This window comes from Cnephaeus nilssonii (genome assembly GCF_951640355.1).
Source record: "Cnephaeus nilssonii genome assembly, chromosome: 4".
Lineage (NCBI taxonomy): Eukaryota > Metazoa > Chordata > Mammalia > Chiroptera > Vespertilionidae > Cnephaeus > Cnephaeus nilssonii.
In genome coordinates, this window is record NC_137075.1 from 87,822,653 (window position 1) to 87,838,909 (window position 16,257).

At 41.1% G+C, this 16,257-nt stretch overlaps 1 protein-coding gene across 2 annotated transcripts in view; it reads right to left on the bottom strand.

Moving 5' to 3' along the window:
• Positions 1–16,257, bottom strand: part of NEK9 (NIMA related kinase 9) — a 40,000-nt gene that overhangs the window by 22,532 nt on the left and 1,211 nt on the right. For both annotated transcript variants that reach the window (XM_079769445.1, XM_079769444.1), the window contains exons 2-10: positions 14,540–14,717; positions 12,096–12,151; positions 11,496–11,566; positions 9,680–9,785; positions 7,589–7,720; positions 4,208–4,318; positions 2,905–2,969; positions 682–732; positions 30–222 (exon numbers count right to left, since the gene is read on the bottom strand). In XM_079769445.1, the coding sequence (XP_079625571.1) occupies positions 30–222; positions 682–732; positions 2,905–2,969; positions 4,208–4,318; positions 7,589–7,720; positions 9,680–9,785; positions 11,496–11,566; positions 12,096–12,151; positions 14,540–14,717 (963 nt within the window). The remainder of the gene's footprint in view (positions 1–29; positions 223–681; positions 733–2,904; positions 2,970–4,207; positions 4,319–7,588; positions 7,721–9,679; positions 9,786–11,495; positions 11,567–12,095; positions 12,152–14,539; positions 14,718–16,257) is intronic.

The window sequence follows — 16,257 nt, forward strand, 5'->3', positions numbered from 1 at the left end:
CTGTTCTAAAGTACTTAGCTTTCACTTACCACCCAGGTGTACAGTTCCTTCTCCACTGTGACCACAGCAAAGTGGGTGTTCCCTGCACACACCTGCCGAGCACTACAGCCACTCCTGATGACATCCAGTTTTTGGGGAGAGGATTTTCCACCACCCCAAACATACACTTCACTGGTTCGTGATGTTACCACAGCAATGGGTGCTTCAGTCACAGTGCTTGACCTGCCAACAACCCCCAGAACAAAGACACATTTAACATAAAAACTGTATCATAGAAAAATGCTTCCAGTCTGTTCCCTGAGAAGAACTGCCAATTATGGTATGAGAAAGTATGTTCTTTCTTGACAACCTATGTTAACCTTCAATCATTGCAGGCTTTGCAATTCCTGCCTCAGGGCTTCATCACAGCTCAGCCAGATCAGATTCCAGTCTGATCCAGAACACCTACACTTTTCAACTTTTCAACATTCATCATGGTAATGATGTCCACTTTAGCATGAGGGTGAAATTATAGCTTTCCTTTTCTCAGAAATAACTATCTGACATTTAAGCAGATGTTGGCTTCTGAAAGGAGGCCAAAGGCTAATTACCGGGATCAAACAATGCACAGACCCAACAAAGAAAGACACCCTGGTGATAATTTAAGATATATTACTTTTCAAGAGTATCTTGAACATTTACCTTGGTCTCTTTGTAGGTGCATTAAGCAGTGTGACTTTCTCTTCCATCTCTCTATCAAAAGAAAGGCAAAGATACATGAGCAAAATAATATAACCCTATGTTGCACCAGTGTCTCTTTAATATATTTCACAGATTTAATTCTCTATAAACTGTATGTGTCCTATAACATTACAGTACTTTTAGGAAAGAACCCCGATACAACTCAGTTATATAGGCCTGGCTTTAGACAATTTATTAAATACAAGGGGGCCAGCAGTTTGGGGTCATTTGTTTTCTATCTCTGAGAAATGTTCCAGGCTGGAACAGAGAACCTTGAGATCTCTGATGCACATTTTTAAGTACCTGCCAACATCTCCATCTAGTCTGCCCACTGACTCGCCAAATTCAACATCTCTAAATCTCAGCTCATTATCTCTCTCCCATACAACTTTTCTTTCTGACTTTCCTATTTCTAAAACTGCCAACCCCATTCTCCTAATCAACAAGTTCTATAGATTCTACCTATACGATGTCCTCTATACTCACCCCTCTGTTCCAGTCTCACCACCTTAGTTCTAGGCATCTTTACTTCCCACCTGGAATATGATAGCACTTTCTGATTGGTCTCACCACAGTTCCAATCCACTTTACCCAGCCCTATACTGATGTAACACTGACATTATTATTGTTAAGCAACTCTTAGGCTGCCTCTCATCACATGAACTGTCCTCTCATACACATCCAATACTTCTGTACTATATCTTGAATTAAGCACAGATTCCTTTGTCTGGCACTCAAAATTTTTTACCTACCTTTCCAGCCATCCTTCCCTCTATTTACTGCCCATGTTTTAGCCCAGGGTTCTCATTCTGCCTAAGTTGATTATAACTGAATTCCTGGGATGGTCTTAGGCATCAATATTTTTTGAAAGCTTCTGAAATGTTGCTCTTGAGAACCCTGTGACTATAACCACCACTAATCTAGCCAAATAGGACTTAGGGTTTCCTGAATATTTCCCACAACTTTCTGTGTGTGTGCTTCATCTGGAAAGCTCTTTGTCTTACATTTTTCCATCAAAGTACAAAGTTTTATAGAATATATGTATGTAAATCTACAACTATCTCAATAAAAATTGCAATTAAAATTATAAATAGAAATATTTAAATAAGAGATTAAAATAGTGATTATACTATTGAGAAATAAATCAGATAAAAAATTTAAATGTTAATCAGCCCCAAAGAGTGACACTGCCTGAATATACACAGAACATAAATGTAAGGTCACACTGCTGTACCTGGAGTATCACACATAATTCTAGGCACTAAAACACTGTTTTGGAAAAGAAGCAGAAAAGATTAATTAAATGACCTAACAGAATAAAGGTACTGACCAAACAGAAAAAATTGTAGAACTAGGTATATACTTAATGTATCTAAAGGGTAAGCTTGAAAAAGAGCATGGTAAATGCCTGAATATTGGGAAGACATAGAAACAAAGAACTGGTAGGGGAGAAAAAAGGGTAGTAAGGCAAAATAGTATAACAGGATGAAATACAGACTAGAAGAAGGATAATTTAAGAAGGATAAAGAACACTTCTTCCTTTAAGCAAGGGTTTGAAGCCTCCTGTAGGAGGTGAGGGATAAAGGCCCTCTTTCCTACCTCTAGAGCCCTCTAATAGAATAAATCTCAGCAAACAACCTGTTAGGAATCAATCAAGCTTGACTTTAGGAAATGGGCAAAAGGTATCCTCCAACTCTAACCTACTATCTAAATGAATATACTTTAAAAAAAATGGTCTGGTCCAAATCCACGCTCCTATCCAACAATTATTGAGCACCTTGTGCCAGGCCTTCTTTTAATCCTCACCCCACCTCACTTAATGGAGGAGAAAACTAAGGAACAGAGATGTTAAATAACTTGACAAATATAATGACAGAACTCAGATACAAACCTAAGGATGTCTTCCCTTAATTACTAAAACTCTAATGCCTAACTCTAGATTAAAACTCATAGATGGGGGTGGGAGGTCTTAGGGTCTCATCAGTATAAATTTAGAAGAAATAGCACAGGCTAAGGAGGTAAAAGTCAGGAGCTACCCCCAAATAATAAAGGCAGAGATGTTGGTAAAAAATAGCACCAGAGCGGCTAAGTCAGGAAACACCACCCGCTTTGTGGTACTCTGATCAGATCGCTAACAGTCAACCACCTACGGAAAGACAACAGAGTGACTTTTTTGTACTTTACCTCCTACGTTTCCTGAGAAGGGGGCGATCTAGCAGTTCATCTGCAGTGGGTCTCTGCTCAGGATCCTAAAGAATACAAATGGAGCTAGTTTTAATATAAAGGGAATGGGCAAAATGGGATCTAAAGAGGCTTTTTATTTCCTTTTAGAAGGCTATTGGTTAATTATTCAAAGACCACAGTATATTATCCTTTGGTTTTAAAAAACATAATTTCCTATGTCACACTCCATGCTTCATGTTTATCTCATTAACATCAACACTGGTACATGAGTGAAAATGCAACTTCCTCACTTAAATTTCAATATATACAGAACGTAAGAATCTTGTGGAGTGCTTGTTACAAATAAAGATTTCTGGGCTTTATCCATAGAGATTCTGATCCAGTTGGTCTGGGTTGGGGCCCATGAATCTTCATAATTTGCTTGTAAATGCTCCAACCATGTCTGTGGTTCATGAACAATACTTGGAATAATACTGACCCAGAGCAACACTGAAAGACAAACTGTGAGATACTAGAACTATATATATTCTGTACATTAGGAACTCTAAATTACTCTGACTATACTTTTATAAAATCAAGTTACAAAAATCTTGATCATAAAAAATGGAGCACTACCTTGGCCAGGTTGCTCAGTTGTTTAGAGCATTGTTCCATACACCAAAAGGTTGTGGGTTCGATCCCTGGTTGGGGCACGTACAAGAAGCAATTGATTGATGTTCCTCTCTCACATTGATGTTCCGCACCCCCTCCCCCCCAAAACATATCCTCAGGTGATGATTTAAAAAAAAAAAAGCATAAGGAAGTCCCTTAAAAAAAAAAAGGAGGAGCACAATTTCATAAAGTAATAAAGAACAAAGCATAACAAAATACGCATTTGTTGGCTGAAGCACACAACTATCAGTAATTTCCCTTCTGGGCCTATCCTTCTGGGTCTAGCTACAAATACGTCCTACCTGGGAAAGAGGATGTGGTTTTGTGCAGGTTCACCTATATCAGTGGTTGGCAAACTGCGGCTCGCGAACCGCGGTTTGCCGCTCTGTTGACTAATGAGTTTGCCGACCACTGCCTTAGGGAAAAACACTTAAAAAACATTTTAATAATGTACTAATGTCTTTAACCTGAAGTCAAAACTTCTGGGTAAGGGTAATGCCTTACGCAGTGGTCGGCAAACTCATAAGTCAACAGAGCGGCAAACCGCGGCTCACGAGCCGCAGTTTGCCGACCACTGACCTATGTCATACCTCAAACACTAAAGCTGGGAGGAAAAACACTAAACTGAAATCACTATGTAAGTCATACTTACCTGGTCAAGGCATGCATGGACCATTTGGATCAGTTCCAAAGAGTACTGACTAGAATCAACTTCCATGGCCCGGATTCCTTGTACAATCTTCACACACAAGTTGAGTGGATTCTATAAGAAAATGACAATTGCATTGTTCTTGGTTTTATAAAGATGGCATTATAAAATACCATTAGGGACTCTGAGATGTCTGTGCTATTATTTAAAGGAGTGGCAATAGTTTTGCATTAGGTCTGACTTATTTTTATAACTATTACTATGCATCATCAACAAGAAACGGTTAGGGATGCACTACTGCTATCAGATGGAATGAAGCCAACTGCCCAGCATGGAGATATGACTATGTGGCCTTAGCATTAATATTCAGACTGTATTATAATCTGACCCTTCAACTGAATCCCCTCAAAAAGGTAAGCAAGGCTAGCTATGCTTCTTGGCTTTAAATTCTTTTGCCAATTAATTTGCCTCCTAATTTATATGTCCTAATAATGGGTATACAAGTAATAGTATGCTCCAACAGAAAAGGTAGTGAATGATAATAATAAGCTGATAATTATAATATTACTATTGTAATATCATCACCACATTTATAGAGACCAGTATGTATTAGGTAGGCATGTTATGTATTTGATCTTTTTTAACCCTTGCAAACACTACACAAGGAGGTTATTATCCTTACCAATTCAGACATGTAACTTTCCCAAGACTACAGATAGTAAAAAATGAAGCCATAATTCCAAACCAAGTCTATTTGACTCCAAAACTCATTTTCCTTCCACTATAATATTTAGGAGAATTAGATAATACACCAGAATAAGCTTCAGAATTTATAAAAATAAATATAGGTCTCATGAAAAGTCAATGAATTTGCATCAACTAACACTTGCATTTTTCATATACACTAATCAGAGCATTTCTGTGAGAGGAATATATATTTTTTATTTGTTATAGATAATAAAATAGAGGATCAAAGAGATGAAGTGATTTGCCTAAGTTCTCACACCTGGTTTGTAAAGGTGATTGGATGTGAACTCACTTTTGTTACTCAAATTGTGGTCCATAGACAAGTAGCATCAGTATCATCTGGAAGCTATCAGCCCTGTCCCAGACTTACTCAAACAGTCTGCATTTTAACACGATGCCCAGCTGATTTCCTATGTTCTCATGTGTATTAACATTTGAGAAGCACTGTCTTACAATGGGCTTTACTTAAGAAGAAAAGGAAAAAAAACTTAAAGAGATTTGCTATCCATAAGACGATAACAATCTTACCTTATAATAGAGAAACATGCAAATTGACCGCACCTCCGCTATGCCCACGATTGGGCCGGCAGGAGGCTGGGGGCGGGACTCCGGGTGGCATATCCGCCATTGAGAAGATCAAGATGGCGGTGCCCAGTGGCCGGGCCCATGCCGCTGCTCCCGGGGGTGCCTGGGGCGATCGGCACCCCCGGGGGGCGTGGCCGGGCCCATCGGCACCCCCGGGGGGCGTGGCCGGGCCCATCGGCACCCCCGGGGGGCGTGGCCGGGCCCATCGGCACCCCCGGGGAGCGTGGCCGGGCCCATCGGCACCCCGGGGGGGCGTGGCAGGGCCCATGCCGCCGCTCCCCGGGGTGCCTGGGGAGATCGGCACCCCGGGGGGGCGTGGCTGGGCCCATCGGCACCCGGGGGGCGTGGCCGGGCCCATCGGCACCCCCGGGAGGCGTGGCCGGGCCCATCGGCACCCCCGGGGAGCGTGGCCGGGCCCATCGGCACCCCGGGGGGGCGTGGCAGGGCCCATGCCGCCGCTCCCGGGGGTGCCTGGGGCGATCGGCACCCCCGGGGGGCGTGGCCGGGCCCATGCCGCCGCTCCCCGGGGTGCCTGGGGCGATCGGCACCCCGGGGGGCGTGGCCAGGCCCATGCCGCCGTTCCCGGGGGTGCCTGGGGCGATCGGCACCCCGGGGGGCATGGCCGGGCCTATGCCACCGCTCCCCGGGGTGCCTGGGGCGATCGGCACCCCGGGGGGCGTGGCCGGGCCCATCGGCACCCGGGGGGCGTGGCTGGACCCATGCCGCCGCTCCCGGGGGTGCCTGGGGCCATCGGCACCCCGGGGGGGGGGGGGGGCGTGACCCTGCCCATGCCGCCCCTCCCGGGGGTCCCGGGGCGATCGGCCACCCGGGGGGCGTGGCCGGGCCCCTCCCGCCCCTCCCGGTGGTCCGGGGGTCGATGGGACACCTGGGGGGCGTGGCCGGCCCCTCCCGCCCCTCCCGAGGGTCCCGGGGGGCGATCGGCCACCTGTGGGGGCGTGGCCGGGCCCATCCCTCTCCTCCCGCCAATCCCGGGGGTCCCAGGGGCCGAGGCTTTCCGGGCCTTGGGCACCCCTCGGCTCCTGCAATCGGTAGCAGGGACGCTGGGTGCGGCGAGCCCAAGGCCAGGAAAGCCTGGGGCAGAGGCTTTCCCGGCCTTGGGCACCAGCGGGGAGCCTGCATGGATCGCAGGAAACCACTGGGGGTCGGCTCCTGCGATCCTTAGCAAGGATGTTGGGTGCCGCCGAGCCCAAGGCCAACGCCCGGGGCCAAGCCCCGACCCTGAAAAAGGCAGAAGGCGGTGGCCACAGCCAAGGCCTGGGTCCCCGGTGCCGGCAGAAAACTGGTGCAGGCAGCCAGGTGAATGAAGGTCTATTGCACGAATCTTCGTGCAAACGGGCTACTAGTCTTTAATAAGAGTAAATTTTTCATAAAAAAGATCAAAACACTTTAATGAGTATTATATAATTTGCCTTAGCTTTTTTAAAAAATGATGTAGCTGAAGCATAAGAAATAAAATGGCTTATCTAAACTGTACCATCACAGTCGATCCTAGAGCCAGTTTTAAAATTATAGTTAACAAATTCAAGCACAGTGCTCGAACTACTTGATGATTATTCAATGGGGAATTCAAATTGGAGATAAATCTGGTCTACAGTATTCTAACAATACACTACTAAACCAGTGCCAGGATACTAGTTGTTATTTTTGCCTACAGTTGATTTCTGTTCTAGAAATCAGAAGCTCAGCCCTAACCAGTTTGGCTCAGTTGACAGAGTGTCAGCCTGCGGACTGAAGGGTCAAGGGCTTGATTCTGGTCAAGGGCATGTACCTTGGTTGCAGGCTCAATCCCTGGCCCCATGTCGGGGGGCAGGTGGGAGGCAACCAATCAATGTGGCTCTCTCACACCGATGTTTCTCTTGCTCTGTCTCCTCCCCTCCCTTCCACTCTCCCTAAAAAAAAAAAATAAAAAATCAACGGAAGAATATCCTCGGGTGAGGATTAACAAAAAAAGCTCAGGGATAAATGAAGTTGATTATCTCAATCAAGTGGTATCATTTACAAGGACAATGTGGAGATAATACATCAACTTACTGTAGCATCAAATGTTCTCTTCAGCGTAAGCAGTTCAAAGATGACGCAGCCTACTGCCCAGATATCAGACTTGAAATTGTATTTTACTCCTTGGCAGAGCTCTGGAGACATGTAATATGGAGTTCCGACAAGCTGAACAACAAAGAAAACAATCAAATAATAATTTCTTTTCTGGGGTAACCATATTAATATTTCAACAACTAAATTAAATTTCCTAGGAACTAGTGATAACAACCATAAAACATTCATCAGCATATCCCATTATGGTTTCTGTGAGATGATGTCACTATGGGGAGAAATCTTATTCACTTATAAAGCCAATTATAAAGGAACTAGAGGCCCGGTGCATGAAAATTCATGTACTGGAGGGGGTGTCTCTCAGCCTGGCCTGCCCCCTCTCAGTCCGGGAGCCCTCAGGGGCGGGAGGCAACCCGGCGATCAGGGGAAGGTGACGCCCCATCACACCTCTGCTGCTGCCACTGCCGGTAGTGCAAGCCTCGGCTGGCACTGGTTACCTGAGCCTCGGGCGGACCTGGGCAGCTGGGTAGCTGCCATCTGAGGCTTGCCTGTGCTTCGGGCCGGCCCTGGGCAGCTGGGGGGCTGAGGGACTCCGGAGGCAGGTGTGCCATGTGCCTGCCACCCCGGTGGGGCTGAGAGGACTGGGCGCTGCCATCTTTGAGGGTGGGACAGTCAATTAGCATATTCCCTCCTTATTGGCTGTGGGCACCGCCATCTTTGAGGGCAGGACAGTCAATTAGCATATTCCCTCTTTATTAGATAGGATAATCTCTGTGGTAAAGGCACTGTGATAATTTGGGAGCCACAACAGCTCTGTGATGTCTGGATCATAAAGGCTTGTAGGCATTCAAGGCCCACTAAGATTTCATACAGATAAAGACATACTTAGTAAAAGCTCACAAGCGGGGAGGAAGCTGGCAGTGGGGAGAAGGTAAATGAATAAAGTTGTAACTGAAATGCATAGCAATTAAGTTTTTTAAATGGCTCAATTTGACATTTGTAATAGTAATATAGTTAGTGAATTTCTTTTAAATTTGAAAAAGATTTCTTGAATTCAAGAATGAATTTGGAAATAAAAATGTCTTGAATGTCATGTCTTTCCTAAGATGAGAGACAATGAGTGCCCCATCTTTAATCAGCAAAGCAAAGAAATTTTCAGATGGCTTACACAGCATTTATAATGTTCTTATCATTCCTTCTTTGCATTAACTGGCTAAGAAAAATCAAATCTTGGTTTTATCAGATTATTCTTGATGCAAAAAAATCTACTTAAAACATGATTGCTTCCAGAAGCTCCATATGGCACCACCATATAATCAGACTGAATCCCTGAAGCAGAGAATCTCAACCCTGGCTATCAGTATCCTTGAATGTCTCTATATTGCTTGCAGGCATATTGCAACATTATCAAAAAATATCATCAGAACAAAATTAATTTTTATTAAACCTACATTTTCAAGTTCTTTTTAGGACAGAGAATTGTGAAACCAGTAGAGTAATAATTGGGTTTTATAATTCCTAAAAGGATGAGATCACTGTCCTTAAAGGTCAACTTATGTCTATGCTTTATTAAAGAATGGTCTTTCTTAGGATCAGGTGAGAAGGGAACCCTGCAGTTTAGACTATGTACAATATTAAAGATCAAATTGTTCTCTGGGCATCAGCCTTTATTTGTAATATATGGCTTCTGAACCAGAAAATTTCAAAGGAAACACAAAAAGAGATGTGTAACATCATAAGCTCAAATGTTAAGAGATAAAGTGAAATCTATTAAAGATCTTAGGCTGGAAAAACGGTAAAGTATTTTGTGGCTTTTTAGAAAAGTCTCTAGTAAGTGTCAGAAAGGGATTTGAGGTCATACAGACAATGCAGACAATGACTCTTGAAAGAACATCTGAGCATGTAAATGCCTGTTAGTGAGCCCAGGAAAAAGACTCTTGTAGATTTGTTTTAAAAGTATGGAGAATTTGCAAGAATACTGAGAAAAGGATGCAATATTTAGGGGGAATAGTTGTATCTCATGGTGCTAGAAAGGAAAAGGAAAAAAATTAGACAAGGGCAACATACACTTACCGTCTCAGCCATGGAATATTCAGAATTAAGTTTCTTTGCTAGGCCATAATCTCCAAGTTTTATCAGGTTTGCCTTGGTCAGAAAAATATTTAATGTCTTTATATCTCTGGAAAAAAAAAAGAAAAGAAAATGCTGGATAGCAAGGTCATACAGTCGACTGTTTTCATCTCATCTACCACAGCCAGGATTAGAGAAAATGAGTGTGTCACCATTGCTCAGACTGCTGAATCCAAACAACGGTCATCACTTTCACACTGAAAAGGGGACTTGGGAGAGTGAAGTAGAAAATTAAACTTCATCCTCCAGGGCTTCATGGCACAGGCATGCCTCCCATACCACTAAAGCCAGTAAGAAAAGTTAAGAGGGTAAGACAAAAAAATAATTACCTGTCCCAGGTAATTATAATTCCTATAAGGTATACTACTTCTTCAATTACCATGTATGCTTTGAATGAAGTAATATCAAGGCAATCTTAACATTTGGTTGGTGTCAAAGTTTCAAATCTGTTAAGGTAAGAGAAGAGGCTGCCTATCCCCGCAGCAACATGATCAGGCTGTGTAGATCACGTAATAAAATCACTGGCTATTTTTCTAAAGATGAATTGACCACATGTTAAACAACCTGTGCCTGGTTTACACTCTAGCTTCCTTTACTGAAAAATGCAAAAAAAGCAGAACAATATTCTTTGTAACATTTGAAAAGAAAATAATATGCAACAGCAGTCATTCAATAGCTATCAAGAAATGTAAGTCAACAATTAATAAACCAACCAAAAAGAAATACTGGTGTAGACACACTAATCTCTGGCAATGGTTAAAGATTCAAGGAGGATATAATGACTTTTGACAATAAAGATAAATTTTAAAAAACAGGATATAATGATGCAGCAATGTTCATAATGGCTCTCTCCTATAGCTAGAAATGAACAGAAAACTGTTCCTCCACCCAAAGGTCTAGTACAGGTGTATAATTAATTATACAAAATAAATAGGCTTTTTATTCAAATTAAAAGTATTACAGAATTATGCCGAAACCGGTTTGGCTCAGTGGATAGAGCGTCAGCCTGGGGACTGAAGGGTCCCAGGTTCGATTCCGGTCAGGGGCATGTACCCTGGTTGCGGGCACATCTGTGCAGGAGGCAGCTGATCGATGTTTCTCTCACATCGATGTTTCTGACTATCTCTCTCCCTTCCTCTCTGTAAAAAATCAATAAAATATATTTAATAAAAAAAAAAAAGTATTACAGAATTAAAAACAATGGCCAATTACAGTTCAGAGAAAACATTTACGTGAATTCCAACCAATCTAATACCTAATACCACTTCTCACAGTGGCTTCTAGGCTTTACTGATGAATTAATGAAATGAACTCTAAAATCTCTCTTTAAAAATGACTGAGCAGTACTTAGCTATTAAGGAAATTCTTCTTACATCACAAACATGGTTTAATTTCAGGAAGAAAATATAACACCCTTTGTTATTCACTTTCCTTTCTAAAATATATCAATGTGACCTGGCTGGGTAGCTCAGTTGGTTAAAGTGTCATCCTGAAACATCAAGGTTGAGGGTTCGATTCCCGGTCTGGGCACAAACAAGAATCAACCAATGAATGCATAAATAAGTGGAATAACAAATCGATGTCTCTTTCTCTCTCTCTTCCCCATATCCCTCTAAAATCAATAAATAAAAATTTAAAAATATATAGATGTAAAAGCCCTGCCTGCTTAATCAAGAAAATATTAGTACTGATGGGAGGCACCTAAGGTAGGGGTTGGATTGGTGGGGAGGAATCAATCCCATATTCTTTCACTCATTACCTATGAAGGATTCCAGCTTTATGGATACAGCTCACTGCTGAAACAATCTGAAACAGGTACCACACCACCATCTGCAGAGAAAAAATAAATTATATTTGGACTGGAAACAAACAAAAATTCGATTTAAACACTCTTTCTCAAACAAATAAAATGAAAAAAGCTGCAACCAGAAGTTACGATTCAACATGACTTGACCTCTCTTGCTTGTAGGTTGAACAGGCAAAGAAAAGTGGTAGGGGTAAAAAGAAAAAGCAGGTCATCATAAAATAGTTCCAATGTCATTATAAAGTATAGTATGGTGAAGCAGGCTTGTGGAAAGAAATCTGGGAAGAATGCAAAGGTATAGAAAACTGGGCATACCAGTATGCAGTAACAGAACCGGAAAAGAAAGCCCATAGAGAGTCATGATGTGGTAAACCATTTAGGAAGCAGCTATAGACAGCTTCCTTGTTAGAGGTTTCCTTTCTCATGAATATCAACCAGAGCCTGGAAGAAGTGTGAACAAAAGGAAAAAAACCTCTTCATTGTTGGAAGAGTTAATACAGAATAAGAATACAACAAATTACAATTCTAGCTTCCTACCATAGAAATATGAATTACCTCTTCCTCAAACAACTTGTCCTTCTGACGAAGGATTTTGTCATACAGGTTCCCTCCTGCAATTAAACAAGAGATAGGTTTGAATTGCTTAATAGAGATTAAAGCTTGGCTCCTGTATCTACTAGGATTTTAACAGTTAACACAAATGAAGCATTCTGCTTCCTCTCCAAAGGAAATCGCTTCTTCCCTCTTGACTTTTCCATCTTTCAAGTACTGTATCAAAAATATTCTTCAGAGATTCCCCTCCCTAATGGAAGAGGCTCAATACAAAAACAGGAAGTAAGACATTTTGAAAAGAGGAGAGTAAAAACCATTTCTATAGTACCCCAATTAGTGAAAATATATTGAATGTCTTTAAAATCAGATTTTCTTTTCTAGAACTTCTTTTAAAAGAATCTGCAACATTTTGATAACATCTCTCTCAGTGTGACTATTAGAACAACAGTGATAAAATGTTTTGTATTTACAGGTATATATAAACTTCTTTTTCTTTCCACTGAAAATACTTCCCAAAGTTTAGGGAACACCTTAGACCAGCAATTTTCAACCAGTGTGCAGCGGTACACTGACGTGCCACAGAAGCACACTGGTGTGCTGCAAGAACTTTTAAAACATTCAATACCTGACTATTTAGTCAGGGCACTAACCTCTTTTCCCTCAGGTTGTCAAATAAAAAAATGACAACAACCAACACAATAGTATCTGGTGTGTGTGAATCGAAATTATATATTTTTTTTTGGTCAGATTTGCAAAAAATATATATTTTTTGATGTGCCACAGAATTCTGTAATTAATTTATTTGTGCCTTGAGATAAAAAAGATTGAAAAATCGTTTCCCTAGACTGTTTCTAATCATTACTCTCTTTACTAACTCATTACTGCAGAATAAGTCTGAATTTGCTTCTCCCTTTCCAAGTAATCCTATATAATCCTATATAATAAAGAGCTAAAATGGTAATTAACTGGACAGTGGAATGACCTTCCAGAACGACTTTCCAGAACAACCTTCTGGAACAACCAGTGGGCGGGGCCTCGAGGCAGCTGGGGCTGGGAGGGCCGAGCCCCTTGCATGAATTTTGTGCATTGGGCCTCTAGGACAGACTATAAATGATCATGGGTCATTTTACTTCCTACTTGCAAATATAACTTACACTTTAGCCCTGGCTAAGTTTCACAACTTTCTCCCCCTTCTCATCCCCCTGTAATTTAGTAACTAGAAGTTTCAACAAAGGTACCATTTGTTCTAGATCTCCTAACCACAAAGGAAGTTAACTACTTGAGGCTTCTGCTACTTCAGAAATCTCTATTAAAATCTTGTGCTTGTAGGGTTGATCAGAACCAGGACAACCATGATATACAAGAGTCTAGACAAGAAAGTTAGAATCTAGGAGCTTTCTCTTAGAGATTTAGAATGAAGAATATGGTGAGACCACAATAGCATGCAGCTCAAGAAAGGACTGAGGAGATTCTCCTATGTAATAAGAAGGATACTACTTAGTACAGTATATATCAAACATTTGCTATATACCAAGTACAATGCTAGGGTCTTTACACATTCATTTAATACAATAACCCTAGGATGTATGTTATGAACTGCTATCAACAAACTTATAAGCTGAGACACAGGAAAGTTAAGTTTCTTGTGCAAGGTTACAGAGCTAAAGTCATGAAGCTTGGGATGTGGGTTCAGAGTCTATTTTCTTAACAACTAGACCATACTGCTATCTTACAAGCAAAATGGTCCCAAGAAATCAGAGACCAGATAAATAAGGCCATGCTTTACTATATTATCATTTTCATTCAGTTATGACCTTTGGACCACTTCTTAATAGGATAGCTTTCACTGAAGTCAATATAAATCAGTATCACTTATAAGATTTCATTATGCCTTAGCTGGTTTGGCTCAGTGGCTAGAGGGTCAGCCTGCGGACTGAAGGGTCCCAGGTTCGATTCTGGTCAGGGGCACATGCCTAGTTTGTGGGCTTGATCCCCAGTAGGGGACCTGCAGGAGGCAGCCAATCAATGATTCTCTCATCATTGATGTTTCTCTCTCTCTTTCCCTCTCCCTTCCTCTCTGAAATCAATAAAGAAATATTAAAAAGATTTCATTAAATATTTTATCAAGCCACAGTATGTCTCTAATGCCTAACTCATGTCATTTCATGAGAAAAAAAACCTTGAAAAATGAATGTAAAATCCAACTGAACATATAATTTCAAGATGAAACTATAATCACAAGGCAGAATTTGAGAATGTAGGAAAAAATCCCTCCCTTTATTTTGTGCATCACTTCAAAACTCTGCAGGGCCTGAACTAATTCTCTACACTCAAGAAATCCATTTAAACTTCTTATCACTGTATTTGTCTTTTCTTTTTCAATCCACTTTAAGGTAAGTATGAACAGACTGTCTTGCTAAAGGAAGTCCCACTGAATTCTACCTTACCATTACAATATTCCAGCTCAATCAGCAGGGTGGTATTGTCCATGAAGTGATTGTAGTAGGCAATAATGTTGTCATGCTGCAGCAGTGCCAGAATAACAATCTCATTCAAGGCATCCCGTCGTTCCTTCTCTGACAGTCGGGTCAAATCAACTTCCTTCCACACAACCAATGAATCATCCTACAACACAGCAACAGAGTTATAGTGTTTTCCTCTTGCCTGGTAGCAAATGAATCCACACATGGATCTGTAAACCTAGAAAAAAAAACACCTTCCTAGATGGGAAGAGACTGACTGCTTCTATTTTTTCCTTTAAACAAAAATCATGAACAGACTTTCAAGGTTCCGCATACAATTAAGCATCATAATTTGCTGCAGAACCTTTATACACTTAATTTGCATCATGTCAATTCCATGTAAAAATATGGGATGGAAGTAATCTCAAAGATTCTGTTGAGTGACTGAGTGACATTATGACAGACTGTTAGTTATGATGAGCACTGTAGTAGGGCTAGAATATTGGAGAAATAGAGAACTGGAGAGTAGTTATCTATGGGTGACCAGTTTCTTGTAAAATGGAAATTAAACTTGCCTCTAATATTATCAATTTAGATTTAGATTTCTCTAGTGATTTTTGTTTACCCTTTCTGGATTAAGAAGTCATAGCTAAGCCCTTTGAGTTCATTTAACTCATGCTGCCCATTTTGCAACTCTATCTCCTGTTACTTTTATGTATTACATGTTTTTCTCTATTCATGAAAACTTACCTGCAGCTCCCAATATCCTCTCTTTTATAATATCTCTAATTCTTCCCTGACACTGCTCCCCAGCCCAGGAACATCTCTGCCTAAACAACCCTCCCCAGACTTTAACATGACTTTGATAGGCCATTAAATCTTTTTGGGAAGGTCCTAATGAACCTTCTGCTGTACATTTACTCAATGCAACCATTCCCTTAATTTTCAGAGGTCATACCCTGAAATGATTTGTCCATTCTTTTCATATATACATACAACTTACATGTTATTTGTTTACTAACTTGTCTTTCCATTGAAATAGAAGCTTCTTGAAGGAAAGAGCTGCTTCTAATTAAATCTTTGTAAATACACAGATCTAATAAATATTTGGTGATATGGATAATGTTACATAGTTTTTGGAAAGTGTAATTAAATTTAACTTAAAATGTCAGTAATTAAGTTCAACATGATAATAATGGAAAGGCACGGGGAAAGAGGTATAGAACTTTGTTTAGCTAAAGATTTACTTCTAATTTAAGTGAGCAAGTCATTTAAATATACTTTTGGTTTCTTTAACTATAAATAGGTACACTAATGCTCATGTCCTCTTTCTCATGTTATGAGTACAAATAAGAAAACAGAATACTGCCTGGCTGATGTGGTTCAGTGGTTGAGCATTCACCTATGAGCCAGGAAGGTCAAGGTAGGATTCTTGTCAGGGCACATGCCCCCTTTGGGCTCCATCCCCAGTAGGGGGCGTGCAGGAGGCAGCCGGTCAATGATTCTCATCATTGATGTTTCTATCTCTCTCTCTGAATCAATAAAAACATACCTTTAAAAAAAAGAAACTAGAATACTAACAGTAACTTAACATCATACATTAATGTGAATTAGGATAAAAAAGAACACGTAAAGATACTCTCCCGCATCTTTCAGCCTTAAAACTAGGTTAGCTTGGAACACACACAACTACAGATGGATCA